Here is a 12,564-nt window from a genome sequence, read left to right as displayed (position 1 = left end):
AAAAAAAAATATATAAAAAAAAAAAAAGAAATATCACAGTTTCTATTTGGTAGGTAGAATGGGCCCACGAAATTGTCCATGCCCTCAGCATGGCAGGAGAGGGAGATGGGAAGTATGAGAGGAACTCAACCTTGCTGGGTGCTGGGGTGCGGGGTGCGGGGATCACAGGGAAAGAACCAGAAGCAACTCAAAGAGCCAGCCAGGAAACGGGGCTTGGTCTTAACACTGACAGGGAACTTAGTTCACTAACAACCTGAATCAGATTGAAAACACATTCTTTCCCACTGCCTCCAGTACAGAATTAGCCTTGATTTTAGTCTTGTGAGACCATAAGCAGAGTCAGGCCATTTAGACTCTTGACCTACAGACCATGAGAAAATCAGCGTGCTGTAAATGGCATCTGTGATGGAAAAATAACACAGGCCTTGAAAGCCATTCTTATATCATCCGGGGTTAGTTAGCTCGAACTTGAGGTACCATGAGTACAGATCCCTATGTGTAGATAGCTAATAATAATCATACAATCTCTGTAGTGTGTATCATAGAATTTGTTTATTTATTTGTCTTTGTCCAGGTCCTTGACTGTCTTGGACTATCTTCAAAAATAAGTTTAATAAGGTGCCTACTACATAGTAGGGCTGGGTTTTTTTTTCTCCTAAGCTCTTTACTCTTTGGACTTTTGAGGGGAGGTTGTCACCCAGCTCCCAAATAAATCACACACGGAGGCTTATTATTACTTATAAATGCCCAGCCTTAGCTTGGCTTATTTCTAACCAACTTTGCTTAAATTATGCCATCTTTCTCTTGCCTCTGGGCTTTTACTTTTTCTTCTGTATATCTTATTTCACTCTTACTCCGTGGCTGGCTGACTGGCCCCTTCTTTCCTCACTCCTTGATCTCTCTCCCTTACTTTTTCTCCTTCTACTTATTCTCTCTGCCTGCCATAGCACATCTTAAAATAATATTCTACAACATAGGGCTTCAATAATTCTTACAAAATGAATGGCTGGGCTATTTTATCTTTTAGGTTGGAATTTGATTTTTGAAATGATGTGTTATATTTGGGGGCCTTTTCCTTATTGAATTGTTACAAGGCAGATAGTTATTTTCCAGCTACTTATGGCTTATATTTCTATTTTTTATTTTATTTTTGTCTTGTTGCTTAATATTGATAAAAAGACTTCTAAGGAATATTCCTTTAAAACATTTTTACATTTAGTGTGTGTATGTGTGTGTACTATCGTTCCTAAGTGGAGTACAGAGGCTGGCTTTCAGAACTCTCCTTCCACCATGTGTGTTTCATAGATTGAACTAGGTCATAGGTCATCAGGCTTGGTGACAAACTCCTTTACCCACCGAGTGTCTCTCTGGCACAGGAGTATTGTTTTCAAAGCATCTTTCCCAGAATAGTGTTTTTGTTGGGTACCTATGGACTAAGGAGAGTTTTTTTTCTTTTTTCCCCAGAAATTCATTTTGGTTTTGGTTTTGGGGATTGAATTCAACACTTCATACATGCTAGGTTACCACCACGCTGCATCCTCAAACCCAGGTGTCTTTTTAGGCTTCAGTACTTGTGAGTTCTTGGGCCCTCTGCTAATCCTTGTCCTATGTAATGTCTTCCCTCAGCTGTGTTCTGCTCTCTGCATTAGCTCCCTCCTTCCCCCTCCCTCCTTCCCCACCCCTAAGAAAGCAGGGTCTCACTATGTGATCCTTGCTTGACCTTGGACTCACAATCTTCCAGACAGCCACCTCCTGAGGACTGGGATCACAGGTGTGTGTCACCATACCTGGCTCATTTCTTCCTTTTAATTTTTTGTTAGTTTTGTTTTTTGTTTTAATTGCACCATATACTTTTCTTCGCTCCCCTCCCTTTCTCCCCTCTCACCTTCTACCCTTTCCTGTGACCCCCCCATGCTCCCAATTTACTCAGGAGACCTTTTCTCTTTCCTATTTAGATCCATGTATGTCTCTCTTTGGGTTCTTTTCATTGTCTAGGTTCTCTGGAGTTGTGGATTGTAGGCTGGTTTCCTTTGCTTTATGTCTAAAAGCCACTTATGAGTGAGTACATATTATATTTGTCTTTTTGAATCTGGGTTATCTCACTCAATATGTTTTTTTCTGGAGTCATCCATTTGCCTGAAAATGTCAAGATGTCATTATTATTATTATTATTATTATTATTACTATTATTATTATCTGCTGAGTAGTACTCTATTGTGTAAATGTACCACATTTTCTTTATCCATTCTTCAGTTGAGGGGCATCTAGGTTGTTTCCAGATTCTGGCTATTATTACAAATAATGCTGCTATGAACATAGTTGAGCACATGCTGATCTCCAAAATATAAAAGAACTCAAGAAACTTGACATCAAAAGAACAAATAATCTAATAAAAAAATGGGGTACAGACCTAAACAGAGAACTCTCAACAAATGAATCTCAAATGGCTAAAAGGCATCTAAGGAAATGCTCAACATCTTTAGCCATAAGAGAAATGCAAATCAAGGTAACCCTGAGATTTCATCTCACACCTGTCAGAAAGGCCAAGATCAAAAACAATCATGACAGCTTATGCTGGAGAAGATATGGGGTAAGGGGAGCATTCCTGCATTGCTGGTGGGAGTGCAAACTTGCATAGTCGCTTTGGAAATCAGTATGGCGACTTCTCAGAAAAGTAGGAAACAATCTACCTCAAGACCCAGCAATAGCACTGTTGGGTATATACCCAAAGGATGCTCATTCATATCACAAGACATGTGCTGCCTCATTTCTTAAAGACTTCTAAGCTTCAAAGTCTGTTAAATAAATTTGTTGGAAGCCAAAAAAGAACATTCTCACCTGAAGTACTTAAAATTCAGAAGATTGGGACAAATCTTCCCAGCATGAAAGAAAACAGATGCTGTAAGGCCTAGCCTGTGTCTTAGTTTCAGCGCAACATAGGTGAGCACATGTGATATGAATGAGCTTCATAATGTGAGCAATCACCGTATCAGGTGTTTGTGATAAACGTACAGACGAGTGAAGGAGAGTCAGACCGTAACATTCTAGAATTAGGTATCTTAAACCTGGGAATATACTGAAGGATTTGAGAGGAAGGAATACATAGCCTAGGCTATATTTAGAAGAAAAGCGGTATATGAGGCTGTTGTTATCAAGAACAGTTAAGTCTAAGAAGGCACTGAATTTCAGGAAAGAAGTCGAGGAATTATTATGCCAGGAAGGTATTTTCAGTTTGTGTGTTTGTCTGCATTGCCTTTGGGACAGTAAGGGTAGTAATGGTTTGAAGGACTTAGACTTTATCCACAATATCATAGTAGTGATAGATGAATTGAACATTCCTTAAGGTAATGCTAACAATCGTAACAAATAAACTCCCCGAATTCAGGACACTTAACACTGAAAGGTTTGTTTTTACTTTTAAGGAGCATTTTAACATGGATGTTCCTGGGTGGTAGAGGATTTTTCCCCCCACTGGTAATTAAGAAACTCTGCGTTTCCCCCAGAACCTCTGCTTTCTGCTGTGATCCATCAACAAAGTGCAAAATGGCCAGGGAGAAACTGCTTTTATGTACTGGCTGCCTTAGAACAAATGGCACCTTTGTCTTAAGCAGCTGTGGGGTGGGGTGGGGGAGAAGGCACATGATGCAAAGGATGTTGGGAAATGTAGTCCAAGTAGGTAGGCATCCTTCCATAAATATTCTAAAGACTAACAATTATAAGTCTCTAGTGGGCAGAGGTATTTCTGTTATAAATGTAATGGGAGAACAGCAGAATTGAAGGCACCAGGTAGCCTTTGCAACAGACCAACGTGAAAAAAAAATTCGAACTGATCCAGAGTAGAGACAGTTGGAATAGCCAGGAGAAATGGATAGCAGGCTTTGTTCATAGCATAGCTTCTGAAGTAATTAAAAAATAGAAACTGCAGAAGAGTTTCATAGTAATTTGTGAGCTGAATGCTCGCGTTTTCAAGTTTCTATCCTCAGTTAATTTTCCTTCAGGCGTGTGGGACAGCTCTATCCTTACAGCAAGACAACCAACATCTTCATCAGGTGAGCCTAGTCTGCTTGCAAAGGATCCTTACAGCTGGGCCTGTAGAGTTTTGATACTCCCTGACAGCAGGGAGTTGGGGAAGGTCACTGGGTCCTCAGTTACTGTCTAGCTACTTCTTACAGCCCCCTTGGTAAGTCTGTCCTATTTGCACGTGGCCTCAGGGAGGCGCTAGAGTATATAGGCTTGGGAAGCTCAGGGAGAGGGGTCCATCTTTTTGGCTATGGAGAGGCTAACGTCCACGCTTGATGAAAACTTGCCCATGTGGTTGCTTTGGGGTCATCAACTGTCCTGTCAGCGACTCCTAACCCGTGTTCTGTAAGTAAAGCACTACACCCCTCACCCCAACTCATTAGTTCCCCTGGGGTGAACTGTAGTGGAGCCATTCTTTTTTGTTTTGTCCTTGGGAGTTTAGAAGGTGTGGCAGGGGTTCTGTTTACATCTCTGGCAGAAGAGGGGTTTGGGAAACAAGGCATTGTTTTATGTTCCTACGGTGACACAGTCTACCCTAACCCTGTGTTTAGATCAAGCTGCCCACTGAGCTGAGGTGCTTCTCAGTGAAGCTATTAGGATAGGCGTCTGCGTTACCTTAGGCCCACCGTCTGTTCCCAAAGACAAAAGCGCACATTCTCAGAGGCTCTCTGGAAATGACATTACCCTCACTTTTGTCTCACGGGTTTGCACGAGGATTTACGGTAACAAGGACTGTGGTGTGCCACACTGATGGAACTCTACAGTGAGGACAAACGCTAGAAAGGCCATTCTCCCAATCGCTTTGGAATAAGTTTGGGGGTTGAACTCATCAGAAAGCTTGTTTTTGAAACTTAGAGTCACTTCACTAATTTGTCTGAGATGATGAAATTAAGTTTGCCCTGAATACTTGGTAATTATTTTTCTAATTGCTAAACGAGGAGCTTAGTAAGGACAAAGCATAGTGATCTCTCACCAGCTGAATCCAAAGTCCTGATAGAGGTCGGAGAGCAGCCCCTGGGTTCTAGTCTGTCTTTCTTTCTTTCTTTCTTTCTTTCTTTCTTTCTTTCTTTCTTTCTTTCTCTCTCTCTCTCTCTCTCTCTCTCTCTCTCTCTCTCTTTCTTTCTTTCTTTCTCTTTGGTTTTTAATGTAGATGCTTTCTGTCAAAACAACCAATCAACCAACCAAAAACCCATGATACCTCCAGTGAGGAAAACTGATCAGTTTGATCACAGTGAATGACCTGTGAGTTAAGAGGAAACCTGGCAGGAAAGAATAGAAAAGGGACAGAGAGAAGAACCTGTGGCTAGTTTTTCTGCGTGTGGAATGGATGTCCCAACAGCTGCTATCTGAATAGTGAAGGAAGTGCCCAGCAGAGAGGCTAACTGGTGGGTATGGAGGAAAGAAAACCAAAGCCATTGGTACAGTCCAATGCGGGGCCCTTGACAGTCCTCTCCTGCAGTCTTGGCCATGTGTCATGAGAGGATGTGCCATTGGGCCTCTGTGTACACAGGAGAAAATGGTCTCACTGTGCTGAGGATGTGGCTATTAAGAGTGAGCCCTGTTTTGAATTACCCTGGGCGGGAGAGCTAACTTAGTGAACACACTGAGTGGGGTCATTTGTACATTTTCTGTAAACAACGCTTCTCTTGGGTTTTGGTGTTTTATATGAGGACTTAAATGATCTTATTGAAACCTTAGCAGATGTTCAAATTCTCTTCTGATCCAAGTGACAGTCATTCCACATAGTGTATAACAACAAAGCCTTTTCACACAGGCTTGTTCATTTAATCCTCTAAGCTGGAGGGTAGGCCAGGTATCATTAGCTCTGTTTCAGTGATGTGGCTGGTGGTGGGATGTGGAGAGTCAACAAATAACATTCAGAGAAATATCCGGTTTAGCATTCGGTCCTGTCCATTTTACAGAGGTAGCTCACCTCTGCTAGGAGTGGGAAAATGGGTTGGATTTGGTGTTGACAAGTTATTTCTCAGGGCTGACTGATGAAAAATGGTCGGGCAAAGGCAGGCTGCAGCGAGGACAAGACAGTGTTTTCTGCATGACCCAGCAGTCAGGGCCAGAATAGGAAGCCTTTGGCTGTAGAGAGCACTAGCTCAGCGGTTCTCAGGAAACTCCCTACTAATAATCCTCACCCAGACGGAAGAAGAGAGCACAGAGAGCCAGGAGGCTCCACGGCACTTCACTCTAGAACTATTTAGGAACAGAAGCGCCATGGAGAGAAACGTGCTTTGTTGCTAAGTATGACTCATTGTTGGTCCCATTTTTTTTTTCTGAAATTGTTTGGGATCAGATATGCCTTGCATAAAATTCTGGATCCACCACTAAGGAAACTCTGCAAAATGATTTTATAACTGCAGTGTGGATTTCTGATGCTCACAAGGACAGAGTGCTTACCTCAATATAGATATGTATTTATATATGTACATGTATATCACACCTAACCAAAACTGGTTAATATTGACATTTAACATACCTGCCTCCTCCTTTTGTACTCATAATACATCTCTGACTAATCTAACCTCTGCCTAAGGGATTTTTTTCCCACTAGTTTGCACTGTTAGGGCGCTCTTTTATTAGTGAACATGCCTCAAGCCAGATGTGGGCTCTATAACCTCTTAGGTGTCTTTAGAGTGCCCAGTATGGTGTCATGGAGATGATGACTGCTTTGTAAGATGAATGCATGCCACCTAAATCTATAGCCCAGGCCTCGTTCCACCTTCCTGTTATAGTTGACCATTTAGGAGATGGTGGAGATGTCAATGCTTAAGTCACATCAATGAAGAGGTGGAGACTGGGCTCACCACAAAAATATGTGTTGGGAAAAGGAGGGATACGTGAATCAGATTGGCCCAAATTAGATTTCTTCTATTCATTAATTGTATACTTGGAGGACATGAAGGCAATAGTGTAGTTATATGTGTTAGCACAAGGAAGAGGGACTCTTTTCTTTCTTCTACATTAATGGCATTGATGAAATTCCAAACATTTATAATTTTTTTCTTCTTACACAGCTGTCATTTCTAGCTTTGAAAAAATGCAATTACCTTTGCGATACCCAAGCCGTGCTCATACATATAGGCCAGATTGAACATGGCTTGTGCACTGTGATGCTTGTCTGCTGCGATGCTGTAGTGAGTGGCTGCTGTTTCATAGTCTTTCTTAGTCCCATAACCATAGTAATGGTAATCTCCAATTTTCACTCTAGCGAAAGCATTCCCTGAGAGGAAGACCGGAAAGAGAGAATAATAACGCAGAGATTCGTGTACAGTCCTCTGTAAGTCCACCTAGTAAGCTGCAAAAACACCAAATACATACACTTACATGCATATGTACACATGAGATAGGCAATATCTCACAGGTAAGATTACATATACTGTATGAAAGACAAGACACAAATACGATGCTAGTCATGTTCGTTGCAGGATAATATTCGTGATTATAATGTTCTGAAAGAAATAATAAACTACACATAAATACCTATTTGTAGATAGGATGGCAACTATTAGAGAACTGGATCCCATCTTACCTGCCCCTAGAATGCCTTTCTAAAACTCTACTCTCATCTAGCCCCATAAGGGCAAAGCAAGAACTGGAAGGCTCTTAATTACCTAAATTGTTCGGGAGCCCAGTATGGTACTTGATAAATATTTATGGAATGATCATGCTAGGATATTTTTAGAAAATGCCTTCCCTGGAGCTAATTTAGGATATTACTTTCCAATAAGCATGGATATATCATGAACGGAGGAAATCACATTACTTTCAAAGATTTGCGGCCACTTAGAAATGGCTTTTGAGGGTATGTGTGTATCTCAGGAGATGGCCATGCTTCTGTTTCCTAAAAGAATGTGGGTTGAGAGGATGAGGGAGAATTTATGATGGACATTTGTCTTAGCTGTGGACAACGCTTCCCAAAATCCAGGCTTTCTTGGAAAATGGGAACCAGTGTATTAGGGTCTGAGGTATGTCTTGACATATAGGACTCCCTTCCAAAATTCTTTCCCAATGTGGTCCAGGGCTGTGGATTTCTTTTAAAGTTCTACCTTTGGTTAACAAAATTCCTCTAAACTTCTAATTCAAGCACAGACACTTGAAAGATATGTGACACCATGAGCCATCTTTGTTTTCCTCTGAGAAGAGCCAACATTTTAAAACTCATAAGCTGATGAAGACATTAGGTTTCAGATTTTGCTTCCTACATGATTCACACAAAATGTACAGGTAAGTGGAAGCAAAGGCCAATAGGGATGTCACTGAGGGCTAACTACAGAGGCCAGGAGAGACATGAGGCCCCAAAGAGAAACCTACTCCATCTCTAGTTTTGTTCCAATCTGTCATGCTGACCCCCAAGGTTACTGCTTGACCATAGTCACAAAGGGATGGGACACCTGTGTAATCTTAAGCTTTGCAGTTAAGAACAGGATCTCCCAAGTCTCTGAGAATGGAGGACAGTGACCAAGCTTGTGCTCAGAGCCACAGTACCCGAATGAGTGCATGTGGCAGTTCTGACAGGCTCCTGGGTAGATCTGTTGACTAGAGATGTCTACTTCAATCCCATAGCTGCAAGGTGGTTCTGGGCCCTGATGTCTCAGTGGCTCTTCATATGAAGAAGCATTAGTGACTAATTGGAATTTCATTATTTGAATTCCTACCTTTTGTGAGCCACTCAGCAGCCATAACTTTGAGATGAGTATGTCTGACCTTTTGACACAGGGTTATTTTGAGCAATCTAGCAAGTGTGTGTGTGTGCTCTATTTAATATTAATGTCTCTTCATTTTTTGCTTCTTTTTTCTTTGGTCCAATTTCTACACCATTTCCTGGCTTGAAATAAACATGTATTTGTTGCAACCGAGCTGATTTGCTATGGCTGAGAGATTGCTGGTGTTGTTTTCTCGCTCCAAATAAGGTCTTTATTGCATTTTACAAAACATAGAATTTCTCACTAAAATCGCATTGATGGCTCGCTGCTGTGTTACCAGCTCAGCTGGGTCTGCGAAGGCACCACTGTGGTTTTTTCCCCTCTGCTTCATATTAGCATCAGCTGAGAATCATTTTTTTTATCCTATTACTTCCTGTTAAAAGGGATGATTCAGCCTTAACAGGAGATGATTTTCAAGAAACCTAATTGGAAATAAAATTGCTCTCTTATTGCAAGAGTTCCTCACACATCCAAATGCCAACCGTGACAGCTGTGCCACATCGCTCTGATTTTAATACTATAATTCTAGGGGGGAAATTGGAAGGGACATGGTGATGCAAATACCACCTGCCAATGCTGTTCTGAGCAATGATAGTTTACGTTCCTTACCACGTGTGAAACCAGCAAGTAGGAAGGCCTGGAGGGTGCCAAGAAAGGATCTTCCCACTTTTTTTTTAATTCTAACATATTGATAGTTAAATATCTGAAGTGTGTTGTCATCATCAATGTCTCATTTTAGAAGAGAAGTCAGATGTAGTTGGCACATAAAATTACTTTTGCCTACAGACTCGGAGACACAGGTCACATCTCAGATCGGCTCAGCAAACAACTCAGCCAATGAATGGCTAAAGCCAGCCCCAGATAATTGTTTTCTTGAGTAAAATTATCCTGTTTCGAACAACAGTTCTGGTACCATGGAGACAGAGACAAATTCTGAGGGCTTGCTAAACTGAGAGACTTTGAGAATAATGAAGAAAATGAATGCTCAGAAATGACCTCTCACAGCAGAGCAATTTCAAGTGCCCTCTGCTTGACACCCTGTACCTCTGTGCCTCGGTTCCCAACCACACAACTGAAGCAAATCAGAGGACTAGCCATCGATGTGGTCCAGCTATGTGCCTATTTTGATCTGTTTTATACCTTGGATGGCGGCTCGGTTCCATAGCAGAAGTGCCATTGGATACATCTTCTCTTTCTCCAGAATTTTAGCCTTTTCTAAAAGAAAAAGGAAAGAAAAAAAAAAGAGAAGGAACTATTCCATTAAAAAGGCTTAAACGAGGACATATTAAGCCATTTTTGCATATGCATGGTTGGGGAATTGAGAAGATCTTATCTTACTAGATTCCAAGATGAATGCTGAATTGCTTTGAGCGACTTCGTATCCCATTTCTGCCAGCAGTGCGTACTGAATGAGAGAAGAGTCTACATCGCCATCCTTATAGGCAAAGTAGGCTGTCAGGAATTTCTCAGCCCAGTGGCCAAGTTCGCAGACACCTTTGTAAAGCTGAAGGTGGAAAAAGGAGTCAAACGGGCTGGTTAGCTTCAGGCCACACAGTGATCTGTGGTCCTCGTCTTCAGCTGCTGATGGCCGAGCAGACAAGAACGTTTTTCTAAAATTGCCTGGCTTTTGAAAATCATTGAGGGTGAAGAACTAATACGTGTATAGGCACACAGATTCTCAGGGTAGCTTTGTCTCTAGCGAACTGTTCTCCGGCTCCTTTTAATTTGTGTAATAAACTTTCCTGGCTTGGAGGCTATTCGAGAGGATAAGAATATCAATTTGGAGGGTTTTGTTGTTGATAGTGTCATTTTCCAGGCACCAGTGCTCTGCGCGCGCGGATGAGGCTACAGCTGATGTGGCAATGAGGAGGATGGAAAGGCAGCGCCTGAGGGTATAGGTGACATGACGGGGAAGGAGGTGTGGGGAGCTCCATGGGGACAAATGTCAACTTAGCTGAATAGCCCTTATGTAACTAAAAGAGGTTAGCCATACATAATTCATTAGGAAGTTGGCAAAGGAACAAATCTAAAGATAGATTATTAGCTGGGAGCTTTTGAAGTGAGTTTCAGAGGGACCAGATTGCAACGTGGAGGTGTTTGTACTGATGCAGCGGACGTATTTAATAAATCAATGAAGGGCATTAAGGTCCGGAAAGCATTCTTTTGAAAAGTACATTACTGGCTCAGGCCGAAAGAACCCACTTTCTCAATTGTCATCCGAGTCATCTAAAATCTAAGGACCCTGTTTTCTGGGAAGGAATGGGCTACATTTCCTAGACTAAATCAAGCCTGCCTTTCCTGAGGAGTGACTCCCATCTCACTGGGAGTGCCAGGTTGCTCTGGTGGTTTGACTCTGAAGGCTGAAGCCCTTCTAAATTCCAGAGGCAGATTGTGACTGCAAGGAGGAGCCAGACTCCAGAGAGGAGGGGCTCATTGTTCGCCTTCTCTCCCCCAATTTAACTTACACTATCATTTCTCCTCCTGTCAAATGGTGGTGTTCGTTGCCAACAGCAAGAAAAGATCTATGTAACAAAAGCAGCCTCCCCACTCCGTGTGACCCCAAGTTTACCTCCACGGCCGTTCTGCATGATCTTAGCACCCCAGTTCCAGTTGCGTACATCTCGGCTAGGTAGTAAATGGCGAGAGGCTGCCCGCTCTGAGATGCCAAGTAGAAATATTTGAAGGCAAGTTTATAATCCTTCCACACTCCAGAGCCGGCTGAAAATGAAAACTCTTTTAAGCCATTTTTTTTTTTGGAAAAGCATTTTATGGATATAATAGTCATAGTGATACCCAACAAGTCTAAACAGGATGGGAAAAACCCTAAAACCATAAGTAAAACTACTTGAGAGTCACTATTTTGGGGGGCAAGTGGCTGAGTCAGTCTATGATCTTTATACATTCAGAAAAATTAAGAAACAAGTGCTATTCAGTTTCATGTACATAGGAAGACAAAGAAATGTGTGTCACAGGAGTTCTTTTGTGATCTTACTGTCATCTTCTCTCTGTGCCCCCCCCTCCTCTCTCTCCTCTCTCTCCTCTCTCTCCTATCTCTCCTCTCTCTCCATGTAGATCTCAATCAGCCACAAACACAGAGCAGGCAAATCCCAGGTCCAGGAAGGGCAGCTCTGTCTGAGCTCATGATGGGAGGAGAGGCAGAGGCATTTGGTGCTGGGCAGAGTTGGTACATCTCTAGCAGGTGAGATTCTTGGCTCAGCTCTCTTGTTAACTGTTATTCCTCTTTCTGAGTCATTCCCATCTAGGGACTTCACTTGCAAAAAGCAAAGGGGCTTTCCCTGGATTGGCTTCACATTCCCTCCCAGCTCAAAAGTTTCATGGTTTTTAAAAGCAATGCCACACAGGAATTAAGCTAGAGCCAGCCTGGCATGGGGGCACATGACTGCAATCCTAACACTCCAGAGACCATGGCAAGAGGGTGACCAGTCTAAAGCCAGCTCAGGCTACACAGTGAGACTCTATGTCTAAACAGATAAGTAAATAAGTAAAATTTGAAAAAATTAAAGAGGAGCTAGAAGTCTGGTGACAGATTGCTTGGGATTGAATCCCAGCCTGACTGTGTCATCTTGGGTAGAATGTGTGGCCTTGATATCACCCAGTCAGCTCAGCTATAAGCTGTGGGGTGTCCATATGTTGAGAGAGTAAAATGAACTGGAACATGCAAAGCCATTGCTATTATTCTCTCCTAGAAGCTCGAGGAATTGGACAGATTGTAAGCTGAGGACTTGGAGCAAATTAGGAGAATATGATGTCAAACACGATAAAAAACAGGCTGTCTTAGCTGGACCACAGTGGCAAACATCATCTTAGC

The 12,564-nt window shown here is 42.2% G+C and overlaps 1 protein-coding gene across 2 annotated transcripts in view; it reads right to left on the bottom strand.

Annotated features, from left to right (window-relative positions):
• Sel1l2 (SEL1L2, ERAD E3 ligase adaptor subunit) overlaps window positions 1-12,564 on the bottom strand; it is a 64,906-nt gene that overhangs the window by 2,009 nt on the left and 50,333 nt on the right. For both annotated transcript variants that reach the window (XM_026788503.1, XM_026788502.1), the window contains 4 exons: window positions 11,305-11,453; window positions 10,074-10,239; window positions 9,876-9,950; window positions 7,080-7,252 (listed from right to left, as the gene is read on the bottom strand). In XM_026788503.1, coding sequence (XP_026644304.1) covers window positions 7,080-7,252; window positions 9,876-9,950; window positions 10,074-10,239; window positions 11,305-11,453 — 563 coding nt within the window. The remainder of the gene's footprint in view (window positions 1-7,079; window positions 7,253-9,875; window positions 9,951-10,073; window positions 10,240-11,304; window positions 11,454-12,564) is intronic.

The sequence above is a fragment of the Microtus ochrogaster genome, unplaced genomic scaffold (assembly GCF_000317375.1).
Source record: "Microtus ochrogaster isolate Prairie Vole_2 unplaced genomic scaffold, MicOch1.0 UNK3, whole genome shotgun sequence".
Classification (NCBI taxonomy): domain Eukaryota; kingdom Metazoa; phylum Chordata; class Mammalia; order Rodentia; family Cricetidae; genus Microtus; species Microtus ochrogaster.
Note: the sequence above shows the minus strand (reverse complement) of the source record. Positions and strands in the feature narration are given on the sequence as shown.